The sequence below is a fragment of the Bactrocera tryoni genome, chromosome 5 (genome assembly GCF_016617805.1).
Source record: "Bactrocera tryoni isolate S06 chromosome 5, CSIRO_BtryS06_freeze2, whole genome shotgun sequence".
In the NCBI taxonomy this organism is placed as follows: Eukaryota; Metazoa; Arthropoda; class Insecta; order Diptera; family Tephritidae; genus Bactrocera; species Bactrocera tryoni.
In genome coordinates this window covers 77,342,216-77,359,207 of record NC_052503.1, presented here as the reverse complement: position 1 = coordinate 77,359,207, position 16,992 = coordinate 77,342,216, and the positions used below count along the sequence as shown (strand labels likewise).

The window sequence follows — 16,992 nt, the reverse complement described above, 5'->3', positions numbered from 1 at the left end:
CAGATCACTATCTCAAAATCCGAGGCACTAGTTCGAGTATACTATTCAACCGGACAGAAAGACATGACAAATGGGACAGAGAATGTTGCAAATGTAATATTTTTCTTATAAAAAAGAAATGAGGCGAAAAACGGGTGATCTAAGTAGAAGTTCTTTTTACAAAAGCATTTTTGACAGGTCACGTGTGAAGAAAATATAGTAGCCGTAGCTGGGAGTGTAAACGTAGACCGTGGAGAGACGATTCGGCACGGTTCGCAGCAGCTCGGACTGACGTACGAGTATGGCACATTTGAAGTTGAGATCTTAAATTTAAAGCAAACAATATACAGCTTGTGCAAGAACTGAAGCTGCTTGACCTTCCCCTGCGGCATCACTTCACTCTATGGGCTCTTGAAAAGTTTCAAGAAAATCCGACGTCTTCGAGACAAATTTTGTTCAGCGATGAGGCTCATTTCTGGCTCAATGGGTATGTAAGCCAGCAAAATTGCCGCAATTGGTACGAACAGTAAACTGTAGAGATTCAAGGGTTGTCATTTCATCCCGCACAAGCAACAGTTTGATGTGGTTTGTGGACCGGTGAATTTATTAGTCCATATTTCTTCAAAAACGCTAACGGTGAGAACGTCAATAGCGACCGTTATCACAAGATGATAACCGACTAGTTGACGCATGAAATTGAAGCTCATGATCTCGGCGACATTTGGTTACAAAAATATGGCGCCACTTTTCACACATTGCATTAAACAATGAATTTATTGAGAGAACACTTCGGTGAGCAGATAATTTCACATTTTGGGCCGGTCGTTTGGCCTCCAAGATTGTGTGATATCACAGCGTTAGACCTTAAGATATCTATCTAGAGATATTTAAAGTCTAAAGTCTATGCGACAATCTTGCTCCGATTCAGGCCTTGGAGCAAAGCATCACAGGTGTCGTTCGCCAGTTACCAGTCGAAATGCTCAAACGAGACATCAAAAATTGATCTCAATGGATGGACCATCAGAGACCTAGCTGAGGCCAATATTTCAAAAAGATAATTTTCAAAAAATAAATGCCAAAGAATATTCTCTTGAATGATATCAAAAATTCCCAATTACATATGAAGGTTCTGTGTTTTTCCTTTAGAAAAAAAGTAGGGAACCTCAAATGTATCGTCCTTTATTTAAAGAAAATTCACTGTCAGTCCATTTTTAGCACTTTGATGAGGTACCACGAGAGCCAATTAATTAATAACAACAAACCCACCAATTTTCTCAAGTGGACTTTTTTCGAGCAAAACTGCATATGTCATTTTATATACTTATTATTTTTTTTTTATGTACTTGTAATAGCTAGTAGACGCAATAGTTTCTGGCTGTCAATTTGCAACATGCAACATTTTCCACTTTCTGCATGTCACTTTGCCTTCCCACTCGTACTGCTCTCCACCGCTGTGAGGCTGAAGTTTGAAGTGTGCGCCAACGACTTGTAAACAAATTTCGAAATGTAAAATAATGAAGACTCTCACAGAATTATGAGGCAACAACTTGCGGACAGACTTTGCAATTTTTGCGCAAAGTGTGAAATGAATGTAATTAAAACTTCAATAACCGAGCAAGCGACGGCGAAAACGAAATTTAAGCTTTGCATGTGCAACGCCAGTAAATCAGAAAAAGTATTTCTTTGGTAATTATTTATAAAATGTTGTTGTAATTTAAAAAAAATATATTTTTGGATTTTTTTTTTTAATTTTCTATAAAATTATATAAAAACGAATAAAGGTTATAAAAAACGATCAGCCTTAAAAATAAGAATGTCACATGCTCACTACAAACACTATTTATATGAATACTTTTTAAGTATACACCTTAGCGCCAGCTCTGCACGCTGGCAGAGTAGGCGTAGGAGCGACCAGCAGGCACATAAATGGGCGGTGTGATCAAGCGTTGTGAACGCAACAATATCGGCAACGTCAGCGGCGAGTTCACCACCGCCGGCGCCAAGTTCGCTGTGACATAGACACGCTCCGCATCCGGATTCTCTTTGGCGCCTTCCTCCGGCTTTGGCGCTACTGGATTGTCGCTTACACCGCAAGCCGGATGACCAGCCTTATCGGCTGGCGACACTGGATCCTCAGGTTCATTCACAGTAATGCTGGAGTCCTGATTAGCGGATTCGATCTCTGTGGGCAATAGAAAAGCACGACTTGGACGCCAGCCAGATGGTGGATATGGTGCTTTATCTGCTGCTGGTTGGGCAGCGGTAGGTGCAGCAGCCTCTGCTACAGCATCCACAGCGTCCACTTCAGTTACTGTTTCAGAAACATTGGGCAGTTGCGTTGTGAAGGGCGCAAGCGGTGTGGCAGTGCTGGTTTCAAACGCATCCACAATATCCTTATCATTCGGCACAGCAGCTTCCTCAGCGCTGATTGCGGGCGCATCCACAATATCCTTATCGTTTGGAAGAGCAGCTTCCTCGGCGCTGATTGCGGACGCATCTACAATATCCTTATCGTTTGACACAGCAGCTTCTGCAGCAGCAGCGGCCCTTGCTTTTTCTATGGCTTTAATTTCAGTGGGCAACAAAAAAGCGCGACTTGGACGCCAACCAGCAGCTGGATAGGGTGCCTTAGCCGCGCGCCCTTGCTTAGCAGCGTCATCACTCAACAGCTCAGCAGGTACCCAGTTATAGGGTGTGGTGGTGGTGACATCTACAACGCTCTCCGTCGTTGTGGTGTACTCGTCCGCGGGCAATTCGGTAGTGGTGTCGGCGGCACCGGAGCCTTCCGTTGGTTCGTCATCAGCTTCGCCGGGCAGATTGAATGCACGGCCAGGTCTATAACCGGCGGCAGGATATGGCGTTGGATAGACTTCCTCTACCACAGCCACTTCGCCATCGGCACCATCAGCCTGTTCGATGCGTGCCGAGATGCGGTTATTGCGCAGCTGACGCGCCTGTGTGGCGCCACTCAGCACTGCGCCCGCAAGTAGCAAATGGAGGAATGACATATAGCCGAAGCTTAGCATTTTTCGCACAAATTTTTATGAAGTAAGCTAAAATGCGAGTTTTTAGTGTTGTCCTTTAAAGGCTTTGTAACTTCGTTAAATTAAATTTCAACTTAAATTTCGTCAATTAGCGTATTCAATTACTTAATGCCGACTGTTTTTCATAAAGTTGCCAACAATCACTTTTATATCAAACGCCAAATTTGCGTACGTGCTGCCGTCTATAAACGCGCTTGAGTCCTCTCCGGCACAGGTGTGCTCCTATACTGCGCTCTGCGGCGACAATCAAATTCGCAACTGCTTCAATGTTGCGCATACGCCCCAACGTCCCCCTAAAACAGCGCGCTGATCGATCACGTCCTCACAGATCACACTCGATTTCAGTTCGATTGACAAATTATTGAACTCACACACATACATACACATATATATATGCAAATATTGCCACTTACGCACAAAAATACACAAATATTGACTTGAGTACTGTGCTTGGGCACAGCTAACTTGTGAGATTCAGGCAAAATCGACGATGCCAAGTTAACAGGGAATTGCCGTTTAAGTTCAACCGTATACTTATGTATGTATGTATGTATTTATGTATGTATGTATGTATTTATGTATATATGCCTCCATACATTTTTTCATAAAAAGCGCTTATTGCTTAATAATTCTCATTCTACACATACGTTAGGCTCGTAATTCGCCTTAAATATGGCACGAGAAAAATTCAACATAAAATTATAAATTTACTAAAATAAAATAAAACAAAATTTAAAATGCATAATCACCGGCGATGTCAGCGAAATTAAAAATGTTTACGTGCTTGGCATTATAATCCGCCTTTTGCTTCATTTGTTCTGATGTTTTCGCTTTTGTTTCAGAGTACAGCGCTCTGTTTCTTAGCGACATGTATAATACAGATTGTGTCAAAAAAGCACCCAGAAATTGTAATTAAGTTCCCCAGTCATTCTAGACGACCTTCGACCTCTTCAACTGTTGAAAACATTAAAAACGTTAGGTTTATGGTGCTTGAAAATCGTCAGAGAAGTGTTAGAGAGATGGCAAGATCGACATCCCTCGCGAATCCGTTCGAATGATGACAATTTCTGGGTACTTTTTTGTTATAATGTATATAAATGTTTATAGTATAATAAAGTTTTATGTATCTATATTTCACATTGTCTATCTTTTGTGCGTCCATTCATAACGCCGCCAGCACACATATTTGTCTATAAATATATCGCTCAATGTGTTTGTAAAGCTTTCCACAAATACCAGTGGGCGATAGGGCATTCATGAGCAGCATATTAAAATTATATTGATTCTTACTAATATACAAAATATTCTCAATTACGTTTTCTGCGAAAGCAAACGTAACTTCCTTCTTTTTTAACCTCACAAAATATTATTTAAATTTGTGGGAAAACCATTTTCTGGTTACGGAGCCTTATGGGTATCGCAAACTTTTTAAGCAACAACTTTACCATAACGAAAGCTTATGCGCAAATTAAGAGGAAACAAAAACCTTTCCTGCCGTGGACTTTTTGGAGACATTTAGGTACTTAAAGAACTACAGTAATGAAGAAAATGAGCTAGAAAAATAGTTGTTTATGATACTACTTCTAGAGCTAGAGGGTTTCTAGACGATGTCTCGTAGGTTGCAGAAATAAAGCTGTTTGTACTGATGAACTGCATCAGAAGCAAAAGGTGGTTCAGAGAGCACATAAAGGAGTGTGTGGATGTTGGTGCCAGTGATTTCAAAAGGATCTCCCAAAGGCCTAGGTGAAACTTTCACTCTACCAACCCACTTATAATCCAGGCTACTTAAGACTACCTAAACCCAGACTCGAAGCTGGAGGAATGTCCCCAAGACAGCACGGCTTTAGGCTCAGAATATCAACTCTAAGAGCTATAGAATGTGGCATTGAAAGTGTAGAAGCCGCACAAAAGAATAGTGTTGCTGCCGACTATCTTAGAACTCCGATGCGGAGTTATCTTAGTAACAGAAATAGGCTGCACGAAACTAGAGACGGATTATCATGGATCCATTCTAGACCCAGACTTATAGAACATCAGTTACGACGCAATACTAAAACTCGAAATTTAAGATGAATCGTACTTAATTAGCGATACGGACGACATTGCAACAGTATTAACAGCAAGAGACACAGAAGAAGCAAAGTTGCTCACACAACCTCCAGTTTGCTACGGAAAAGACCGAGGTACTACTCTTAACAAATAAGCACATACGTAAGTAACGACCACGTACATTCCTAGGATACAAAAAACAGTAAACTACCTAGGCGTAAATCTGAACCCCGGACTAATTGTCTAAACCGTACAAATCCAACACGCCGCAGGAAAGACAGAGAAAATCACCTCCTAACTGAGCCGACTAATGGCCAACATAGGGGCCGCCCCAGCCAAGGAAAGAAAAAGCTCTTAATGTTGACGACAATCAGCGGATTAGATGGCGCTAAGATCTGGGCAGATGTGCTAAAAAGGAAAACCGGCGTATGTAGTGACCAGAGTGCACCACACCGCAGCCCTCAGAGTTGCGTCAGCATACCGAATAATGTCAGCTGATGCAATATTAGTTATAAAATGGATGGCCAAGCTAATGAAAGTCCCAACCTTATGGACAAGCGGTAATTTCGGAGAAGTCGCAGCAAAAAGCGGGATCGGGACGCAGGTGCGCAGACGTAATGATCTCAATCAAAAGAAAAAGGAATGATACCCTGAAGTAATTCAAATATATTTCAACATTGAGCGATAGTTCCTTAGCTGCAAGTGGCACATATCGTTGCTGTGACGACACCACTTATGATGCAGAAGTCATTTTCCATTCTCAAATCCGCAAAAAAACATATATTAATTGAAAAGCCCCCGGCCTATCAAAGTAAAACACTTTTTTTGAGAACAATAAATAGTCACGGAGACCAGATCGGGAGAATACGATGGATGTGGAAGCAGTTTGAAGCCCATTTTCCATTTTCGCTAAATTGTGTCTCGGTGTATTGTTTGGGTGAAGCAGCACTCTCTTTCCTTCTCTCGCCTTCGTTTTTAGGCGATTCTTCTTTTTAACGGTCCCATGACGCTATGTAATAGCCACTGTTGATTATTCTTTCGTTTTTAAGGTAGTTTGCAAAAATTATTCCATGGACATCCCAAAATACACAACCTTGCCAGACGACTATTGCGTTTTTCTACCCTTTGAAGCGTGTTCATCTGCCTATGGTAGGGCCATGTTTCATCCATTGACACATACCCATACAAAAACTTGGATTTACTACGCTAGATTACTTCCGGGTCGTTGGTTTTGCTCAAAAGGAGAGCTCGCGCGGCACCCGCTTTGCACAGAGTTTTCTCGTTACAAAATATTATCGAATAATATGATGCACACGTTAAGTTAATATCTTTAGAGTGCCTGCTGCCTCGAACATCACTTTACGGTCAGACAAAATTATTTTGTGCACTTTTTAGAGGTTTTCTAGGGTAAAGGTTTTCATTGAAAATAATATAGTTCACATATTATTGATCCCCCCGCTGTCAAATTAATACGCGGTTTTTCGAAGGTTAGGGCTATGAATTTAATTCTAATAGCCATCTATGTGCGAGGCCGGGGTCAATTACCTGTAACTTCGCGTTTTGCAGGCTGACAAGCGGAAAGTCTGACAGATATGTATACAGTTTGGGTTGCCGACGGGGCCGGGGTCAATTACTTGTAACTTCGCGTTTATGCAGGCTGACAAGCGGAAAGTCTGACAGATATGACTAAGTGATGCTGATCATTTATATACTTATATACATTTTGGGTTTACGACGTTTTCTTTTGGGTATAACAAACCTCGTGGCAAATTTGATATACCCTAACGGGCCATGGTTCAGGGTATAATAAATGCTTTGTTTTCCAAGATCCAAATCCACTTGATGATGTCCGCTTGGAAGTGAGCTTTCAAGATTTCGTAAAGTGTGTGCGTGCCCAGCAAACTAACCAATCCCCAACTCATCATTGCGAAAGATATAACCATGCCTGGGCCTACATTAGAGCTCGTGAAATACATATTCCTAATAACATATTGAAATTAATTAGCTGCCTACCAATTATTATGGCAAAACATTCCGAAAACCTCGATTGCCTAATTTACTGTGGCGAAAAAAAATCACCAAAAGTCAACTGTTGTTGTTGGCGTTGTCACGAGCATAAATTCACTGCAACTGAGGGCGTTTGTGTTGTCAACGAGTATGTCAAACAATTGTTGCACAAACAAATGTCAAGCGCCAACGAAGTGAAGCGACGGACAGCAGGCAAATAGCAGACAGCTACAACAACAACAATGTTGGCGGGCACACGAGGCGGCAGAATGTGGAGGACGACGCTTGATTGCATTAATTAAGTCACACTTATTTGTCTTCAATAAACAACAACAACAATACAAACAGCGACAGAAACAATTGTCGCTGCGGCCAATTACGTTGGCGACTACATACTAAAACAACAACAAACAACAAGTGTGTACAACAAACAATAACGACAACATTGCGAACAAGCAGACAACGCATTCAAGCATCAACCATTACAACACACACACACAGACAGTCACACACACTTGACAACAATAACAGCGCGCAAGCGAACAGCCATTGTGGCAACAACTAAAGCAAATAGCCCAACCGAGCGACAATAAAATCGCGCAAATTTTATGTCAACAACAGTGCGCGCCGAAACGCCTGTCGTGGGTGTGTGTGTGTGAGTGCATGTAATTATGCGCGAGCATATGGACCAGCGCTTGGCCAGGACAAAGCGAAGACGAACAAAAGTTTCAATATACGCGCGCTGGTTAATTTCTACAGCAGAAAATGGCATAGATAATAAGCGTTAAATGAATGGAAAGCGGCACAAAGACAGTTGACTCGCCAGTATTGACGCTGCTCCGTGTTCATATCACAGGTTAGGTTAGGTTAGATGGCTAATGCCTCCACATGGCGGGGAGAGCAGACTTGGGCTGATGTTTGCCGACCTTTGTAAAGCCAGTTGAAAAAGCACCAGCTATCAGCAAAGCGCTCTGAAGCTTTCACAAAGCCGTTTAGGCATTTCACCTGGTTGTCTAAAGGTATGAAATTCCACCTATTTTTGCCTTTATCTGACAAAGGCGCTACATTCGGGAAGGAGGTGTTGAGATGATTCTAATTCGTCTTCTTCCAAACAGCTAATGCAACTGCATGCAGTAAACTTTTCAATATTACCGCACTTTTTTTCCCCGGAGGGGGAATCATTAAAGATGCCATTATTTTTCCGGACGATGTGTACGAATCTTGATCGACGTATCCAACTCTAGAACTCTAAAATCCATTCCAAGGTAATCATTGCCGAAGCCAAAGCGTTCATTAGACCTCTTGCCAGCAGCGGCAAGAAAAATTATTGAGTTATAGAGCTAGGAATTTTCGTAGAATGGTGCCTATTTGAAACTTAGCTGGGAGCAAATTGAGCAGAATAATGATTTGTGAACGTACAAGATTCCGACTTCCTCTTTCAATCAAAAAACAGTTTTCCTAATATTTTTTTGGGCACTAATGCCTTACAACTGTATATAAAGTTAACGTGATCAAAAATGAAGGTGAATTCCTTTATAAAATGTAAATACTTTGTTTGTTCTTCCAAATCGATTTTAACCCCCTTCAAAGTGATACGCGTTCAATAGATCACACTTTTGCGAACGTTTTCCCGTGCCTTGAAACAGTCGGAGTACTATTTTTTCGGTATATCCTTCAAGAACTACTTTTGTTCGGACCTTATCTCCGCAATCGTGTCAAAACGGCATCCTCGTATTGTCCTTTTGAGTTCGTTGAAAAGTCAGAAGTCACACGAAGTCAAATCAGACGAATATGATGGTTGCGGAATGAAATGGGTTGAGTTTTTTGCAAAAAAGCCGTGAAGAAGCAATGCAGTATGACGGTATGGTGTATTATCGTAATGTAGGATTCATTTCATTTCTGCCGATATCGAAGCTACATATCAGGTGCCTTCGCCTAACTTCTCTAGAGGCTGCAGCCAAATGCGAGCACGTAGACTCCTTGGGATATAGTTGACGGATATAAGCTTTAATTTGAGGGCTACAAAGACGTCAATTATTTTAACTACATTAATCGTCTAAAAACCCAAGGAGGCTGTTCCGTACATTTGATGACTGTATCTCCTTAGAGTTTATGACGAATCTCAATACAGGAGTCGACACTGAAGAAGTAAATATCCACCCATCCCTCCTGTAAGGTGCTCGTTGAGGAACGGTTTTTTTAGGACACCTATCTGAAGGCTGTCTTTGACCACATTACTGAACTGTCAAATTGCTGCTGCTCTGTTTCTCCTTGCTTGGACTTTTGGCCAGAGTTCCCATCACTTCATTCCATGAGCGACTCCTTTTCTAGAAACTGCTTTCAGTGTTGGTTTCGACGAGATGTTATGATTGTTTCTTTTTAAGGAAACTTTCGTATGGCTTCAGTACTTGCTTTATTTCCTTTTCATCAACTGAGATGCCGGCAGCCTGATATTCAGTAATATTGCCTAGTATAAAGGCTCTCCTTTGGTAGCAGCTCTTGCTAACCTGAATTAGAGATTTCTTCCCCTCCTGCGTTTGCTTTTTCGTAGTTGGAGATCACAGCTGTAGCTGTAGGAGGAGTCGTTATATACGATATTATATATGAAATAAAGCATTGAAAAATTGCAAGCTCTTATCCGTATCTTTATAAGAATAAATTCTTGGTCATAACAGTATATGGCTTTTATTGCTGCTTTAAAGCCACACTTCTAAAAAAAACACTTTTTAAACCCCACACTCTATCTGTACTTTGTTCCACAGTGCACGCCGGCGTCTGACGCCTGCCGTCAACCACAACATCGAAATTTTAAAAGCGATAAAAATGCGTTTAATTGCATTGCAGCGGCTGACGTGGCCGCAAAAGTGAAAACTACTAAAAACTTCATAAAAAATTTGTCGGCTTAAAAATATGGCAATTAAAAACACAGCTACCGTTATGCGTCAGAGCACCGCGTACGTCTGGCAACGCCGTTTACGTGGCCAATTCATAATAATAAACTTTGGTTGATGTGGCCGGCGCCCGGATTTTAAGCACTTTGTTTATGCGCTGGTCTTGGTATTCGTGTGCATGTGCATGTGTGTGGCATGGCATGTCGAGAAGTGTTGTCAAATACAGTTGTTCGGCAATGAGTGAACAAATGGTTACGCAGGCAAACACAAGCGGATGCTGGCGTTGCAGTACACTATTTACGTGTGTGTGTGACTGAGTGTGACTGCCGCGGCATGCTGATGTATGGACACAAATAAGTACTCGTAAATAACTGTGTAAATAAGGCTTTGCAATGATTTTTTCATGCCACAATGCAACGTAACGGATTTTGTGTGCGGCGGTGTTGTTGCTGCTGCAGTTTCGAGTGCGTGGTACACCGAAGCACCGGCTGTTTACAAGGCCGGAAGTCAGCAACAGCACATATAGAGACATAGAGCAACGCCAATATAATTTTTATTTAATTAACAATTGGGCCGACACTTCATTAAGGATTCACCGCAGCGGTTAGCTGTTTGCAACATATTGAATTGGCGTGAGTGCAGCCGTGCCACAACTGGCTTTCAGCCTTAATTGGTCGCATACACGCAAGCATTTAGCCGCACACTTTCAGTTTCCTATGCTGCCTTGATGTCGAAAAACGCCACACTCGTAATATTTATGGCCCAAAAGTTATCATTACAGCGCCGGTGTCCATTCAATAACAGCTTGTGAAATTTTGGATTGCAAGAGGCTTCAGTACCTGCTCGAAGCGCGCGCTGCTGCAGCCACCTCCATGTTTGTTTGCGTGTGTGCGTACCAAGACTGGTCTCGTAAACGGTTTGTGCGTTTGCCACCCTAGGACCGCAGCAGACCAGCGCCGCAGCAATTAACGCGCGCCAGTCAGCTGCCGATTCGGCATTCACAACATTCAATGCGCTTGAATTGCAGTGGGTGTGCCTGCTGCTGCATACTTTTTGGCGCTTATGAATCTTGCCTGGCATGCATGCAGCGGTCATACACTGCGTTTGCTACGAAAGGCATTCAACTGCACCGGTATGCACGCGCATGTGTGTGTGCGTGTGCCTACTTCTGGCATACACAAATGAACTGCGCGTAGCCACACTGCATTGAAGTGCCACATTGTTGTTGTTGTGTTTGTTGCTTGCCGGCAATTTCATTTGCGTAGTCGATTAGCTACCTGCGGCATTTAAGTTGCCTTTGTAAAGCTAAGTCACAAGCGTGTGGACGGACGCTGGCTGAGTGAGTGGACGTCAATTGCACGGATGAATTCGCGTGAACGCGATGAATGAAAGCGTTTTGGTGAATGACAGGTTATGCGTGCTGTGCGGCAAACACGATGGTTTGGCCCGCCCTGCTGTCTAAGCTGCATTGTTTGCTTGTAACGCGGCAAATGGCACAGAAGACCTCACACAGATGATCGCTTGTAAGCCATTGATGAGTGAAAACGACCCTTTGTGCGCGCTCGCTTTTAACCTCGCTTTGCAAACATGATTTGTGGACCTGAACTGATTGGATTTAAATGAAGGTGTCGTGATGCATGGCGACATGATTGGCTGCTACTTTAGGGAACTGGGTGCTTTTTTGACAGCTGTTAATTGATTTATGCTCAGTTTGGTTACCAATTCATATTGAACAGCAGAGTCAATAATTCGAGGTATCGGTCAAGGAACATACTCTAAGCTCCTCATTTCGAAGAAACCATCTCTTTTCGTAGAAAACATCCTTGCAGTCGTCTGCTTGACACTGCTTTCAATATTCGGTTTCCATAAACAGCTGGAGTAAATAATTCGGGGTTCCAATCAAGTTATGGACTCCCCTCTAAGCACTTAATTTTGAAGAAACCATCCCTGCAGTTGTATGCTTGACGCTGCGTTCAATATTCGGTCGATATAAATACTTAGCAGAGTCAATAATTCGAGGTTTCGGTCCAGTTATGTTGATCAGACTTTGAACGCAACTAACTTTGGACACGCAATGATCGCTATTCAAATTTGATTTGCATAGTGAAACCAGCAACACCTTCGCCGACTCCCTCTCAACGAATGTCGAACTTGAAGTCAGACCTCCATCCAATGCAGATAATGAGCTTGAGTTGCTCAAGTAACCGCAACTTCGAACTGGATAATGTAGAAAATTAAACTCGTACTTATTCAAAATCGACGGTGCAACGAGTCCGCGGAAGACTCTAACCGCCACTTTGCATGTTCAACGAACCTCATTCATCCAACGCTCCTCTCCTTATGGCTCAACCCCGTCCAAACAGCACGTTTCCGAGGTCTACTGTTGGATGATTTCGATGACAACCACTCCGAATCAATGACATTTGAGCACCGATGGATTTACTGCTCCGGAGTTCAGCCTCCTTCAAAGAGGTAACCAACCACTCAGGTAGCAAGGCAGAAGCATATGGAATAAGATGAAGTAGGAACAACTCAACACTTTCCTCTTGACTGTCCCCCATATGGGAGGTCAAGACTTAAACATTTAGGAGCGCATACCTTCAGACATCCCAGCGAACTGGCGGAATTGGAAATCGAACACCTATGCAAATTTGTATTGGCTACTGAGCCTTTTGCTGATTTATAAGTTCGAACACAGGAGTTCTTCTTTTCTATGACTTCACAAAGGACTACATATAGCAGTCCACGAGCCATCTTTCTAGATCAGTCATCTAACCTAACCATGGATCAGCTTCACCTCAAAGTTACTCTATGCACCTGCTGTAGGGCAGAGTATAGAAGAAGACCTGAATGAGTCCGTTCGGCAACGCGCGTAACGATTGGACCTGTGCTCATCCACTTTTCGGAAGATTTTGAGGTAAAAATTTGATTTGCGGGCTTACAAAATCTCATTCGTGCAAGAATTGAAGACAAACACTCATCAACAGTGTCGTACTTTCGGTGAATGAGTCCTAAGCCAGATGGCCAGCGATCCCCATTTTCACAAGAAAATTTTGCTCAACCCTGAAGCCCTCTTTTGGTTGAATGGGTCCGTTAATAAACATAATTTACCGCATTTACAGTGATGATTATCCACATGCCATTCTAGAGACGTCGCTACAACCTCAAAGGTCACTGTTGGGTGCGATCTATGGGCAAAAAGAATCTTTGGTCCAAATTTCTTCAAAAATGAAGCCTGCCATTATGTTAGAGTCGATGGAGAATGTTATAGAGCCGTAATTAATGACTTTTTCGTGTTTGAATTGAGGGATGTTGATGTTAACGACCAAGAAGGCGGCGCTACATGCCATATAGCCAACGAAACAATCATTTTATTGAGTGAAACTTTTGGTGAGCATTATCTCGCGTTTTGGACGTGTCGCGTGGCGTCCAAGATCGTGCGATTTAAACCCGTTGGAATATTTTATGTGAGGTTATCTGAAGTCGCTTGTCTACGCAGCTCAAGACAATTGACGTTTTGGAGGAGAAAATTCGGCGACTTATTAATATATGCAACCAACTGCTGCAAAAAGTGATCGAAAATTGGGCTTCTCGGCTGGACTTTTTTCATTATAATATAGGGATCTTACAGTAGCAAGAATGGTTTTTAAATACTACGAAAGGAGAGCAATGCTGACATAACTAAAAACCGCACAAATATTGAAGCCTTGCTCCTTATCCCTTGTCGCAAATATTATATCGAAAGATTAGATATTTTTTTGCAAGAAAACTTTTATTTTCAGTACGGTTAACAGGATTAAAATTACAAATACAAATAAATGTTAAAAATCTTGTGATGTCATCGTTGTATCGGCTGGGTGGTGTCCTTGTTTGTAGATTCCTTCTATCTATTTTCTGGTGCGCCGCGCTTTACGCGCAGCTTTAACTTATATTACACACATACATACATACATACTAGTTTATTACAATGGGAGCACACTTTAATTTTTTTGTTGTTTGTTTTTTTTGTTTTTTAGCAATAAAGGTTTGTCAAATTTTTCTATTTTTACAAAAATTTACAACTTTCTGCTGCACTTCTGCAAGCACACTCGTGCCTCACACCTGCAACTCAATGGCGGCGCTGGGCAACAACCTTGTACTTCAGAGGGCGCGCGGCAGCACGGGCAGCCAAGGCTTGACGGTAAGCAGCCGCTTTGCGTTGACGTTGGCGCAGCGCAGCGGCGCGACGAGCAGCGACCAGGCGCGCTTGTTGTTCGTCCAAGGGAGCGGGGAAGCTTTCGGCAGCTGGGTCGGCAGCTGGCACGTCATCGACAGGCGCGACGTCGGCATCAGCGGGCAATTCGTTGCCGGAGACCTCTGGTGGACCGTATACCTCATCGGGCTGGTTGGCCTCTGGTGGACCGTAGACCTCGTCGGGAATGTTGGTGGCGGGTGCGCCTTCATCGAAGGGCACAGCTGGTTTCAGTTCATCGGCAGAGGGATATGGCGTGACTGCTGGTGCCTCGGGTACGGCATCGGCTTCCTCTTGACGCGCCAGATAACGGGTGCGTGGACGCTGGTAACGCGCAGCTGCCGGACGGTAGTAGACGCGTTGGCCACGTTGTTGTGGTTCAGCTTCGATGCTGGCAATGCAGGCGATGAAGGCGAGCACGGCGCACAGTGCGACAATTTGGAATTTAGCCATTTTTTTTTAAGTTGTTGTGGATGATACACAAGTGGACGTTGAAAAAGTTTTTAAATCGTTTAGTTTTTCGAGGATATATTTTTTTTAATCAAAGACTCGCGATAATTTTTTCGAATTGTGCAATTTAATTTAAGAAAGGAGAATTTGTGTGTGCGACTTAGTAGGCGAACACTGGGAACTGATATCGATTGGTCGTGGACGCTTTGCTTTTATACGCAGAACCAGCACACAGCGCTACCGTCTTGGACGCACGTCCAGCCGCCGGTAGTTTGGCGTGCAGGAACTGCGTGGTGGCACGGGCATCCCTATTTGGCGCGTTCGGCAAGTAAGGCAAAGTCGCCATAGTGCTGACTGCCGGCGTTTGGGAATTATGCTGATTTTATGACTAGACGTGACGAACATTTTACCGGCCGCGTACCAAACTACAAAGTTCTCTAGTGTACGGCAGCTCCAGAACAGATAAATTCGTGTTAATTGACAGAATGAAAGCGAAAATAATAATATTTTTTGTTGTTGCTGCTCAGCTGTGCGATCGATTGATTGACTTGCCAACTACAAACACCGCCCAAACCCGATCGCATGGCGTCCATAGTCAGTCGCCGGTTGGCTGTTGCTAGCCGTTGTCAATGCTAATTCGCCGGTTCCGCAGTTAAGCTTTGCGTGCTCGCTTGTTATGGAAAGTGTCGTTGGTATATGGAAATCGGTAGCAAGGCGAATCGGACAAAAGGTAATTAATAAGTAAAATGCTCGTAGCTATTTATAATTTTATATTTATCAGTAAACGGACTTTTAATCAAAGATATTTGCTTTGTTCAGAAATTATAAATTTTCTTGAATTGTAATAACAGTTACTTTTTGTGATGTATATCTAGCGGCGAATATCGCTTAAAGAGAAAGTGCGTACGTGTGAAACCGCACGCATTTGTGAATCTGAAAAATTCTTAATAAGGTACGTTTTTTGATTATGTCATACATCGTGTGTACATTATATATTTATGTTATACTTGTGTGTATGTCCATACGTATCCGGCTCAAAAGTCGAAACCGATTTCGGTGGTGCCAGCTCAACCTTTCTAGAAAGCTTTCATGAAGACCAAGTATTGAGAAGAGAGTTAGAAAGGCATATTGCTATAGAGGAGAAAAGGTGAGGATTCTCACCAAAGATGATGTTTTGGCTCAACGAAATCGTAGCCAAGCCAATAATTTTAATTCTATTGGTACTCCGTCTGATGAAGAGCGCTCGAAAGATTATATTCGCTAAGAAGCTTGAAAATGTTCAAAGAGCGCCTCTCATCTTCATCTCCAGTATACTGCGGACTACATAAACAATGACACTTAAAACCACTTTACCCAAAGCACACATTTATATTACGGTCTCTGAAGCTTAGAAAAGCCAGGGGTGTGAAGAGGTTCGAAAAAGTACACGCTAAAACTCTCTTCTCCTTCAAATGTAACACTGAAAACTTGGATCACTATGTCGCAGAAGCTACTCGTAGTGGCTTTTCTCTGCTCACATACCGACGAGTTATATGTGGATGGGATGAGTCGCTGAAGCAGAGGCACCATGAGGACTCCGTCATTCTTTGTTTTAGAAAACCGGACTATTGTAGTTTTTTTCAAGCAGCAGTAATGCCATTTAAGTTGCAATAGACTGACTGCTACGAAGTGCTACCTGTTTCAGGGTGGTGATCATTTACACCGACAGCAGAGCGACAATATCAGCGTTGAGCGCGTGAGCTGTGCGCCCACAGCTAATCAATGAGTGCCTATTCTCACTAGAAATATCATGAAGTTACTTACTTCACCCTCTAACTTGTATGCGTGGCCGGTCAAAGCGGAACCACTGGAGACTGCAAAGCCGATTAACTAACAATATGAGGCGCTCTTGTCTCGCACAAAGCTTATCAAGGAATGTCTGTCCTCTCAAAAATAGCATCAAGCTACTTCATCCTCTAACTTGTATGCGTGCCCGTTCAAAGCGGAACCACTGACTACTGAAAATGGGGCACCCTTAACCCGCTCACATCGGAATAGGAATAAGATGGATGCCAGTGGCATCTTGCTTTCTAGACCTAGACCAATGAACTTCGCGTGGCGTTAGTCGACAACCCGCTCCTGTTCGACTGCAAGATCTTTTTGGTCTAAAGTCGAACGTAGGAAATCCACTGCACTATATGCCCTTAGAAAAGCTTATCTTGCCGCAATCGTAGCGTTCCCACTGGATAGGCAATAATACCGCAAGACTAAAAGCTTTGTCGGACGGATATTGTAAAAGTTGTGTGGAGGAGGGTGAGATGGAAAGAACCAAGCACTTTCTCCTCTATTGTCCAGCTTTTAC

General features: G+C 42.9%; 2 protein-coding genes and 1 long non-coding RNA gene across 7 annotated transcripts in view; all 3 read right to left on the bottom strand.

Moving 5' to 3' along the window:
• The window catches only part of LOC120779028, a 256,412-nt gene that overhangs the window by 41,451 nt on the left and 197,969 nt on the right, over positions 1-16,992 (bottom strand). The window lies entirely within an intron of this gene.
• On the bottom strand, positions 1,743-3,226 carry LOC120779011. The gene has a single exon (XM_040111130.1). It carries the CDS (start codon positions 3,003-3,005, stop codon positions 1,848-1,850), a length of 1,158 nt encoding a protein of 385 aa, XP_039967064.1. The 5' UTR covers positions 3,006-3,226; the 3' UTR covers positions 1,743-1,847.
• Positions 14,079-14,654, bottom strand: LOC120779024. Its single transcript, XM_040111146.1, has one exon. The coding sequence runs from the start codon at positions 14,652-14,654 to the stop codon at positions 14,079-14,081; it is 576 nt and encodes a 191-aa protein (XP_039967080.1).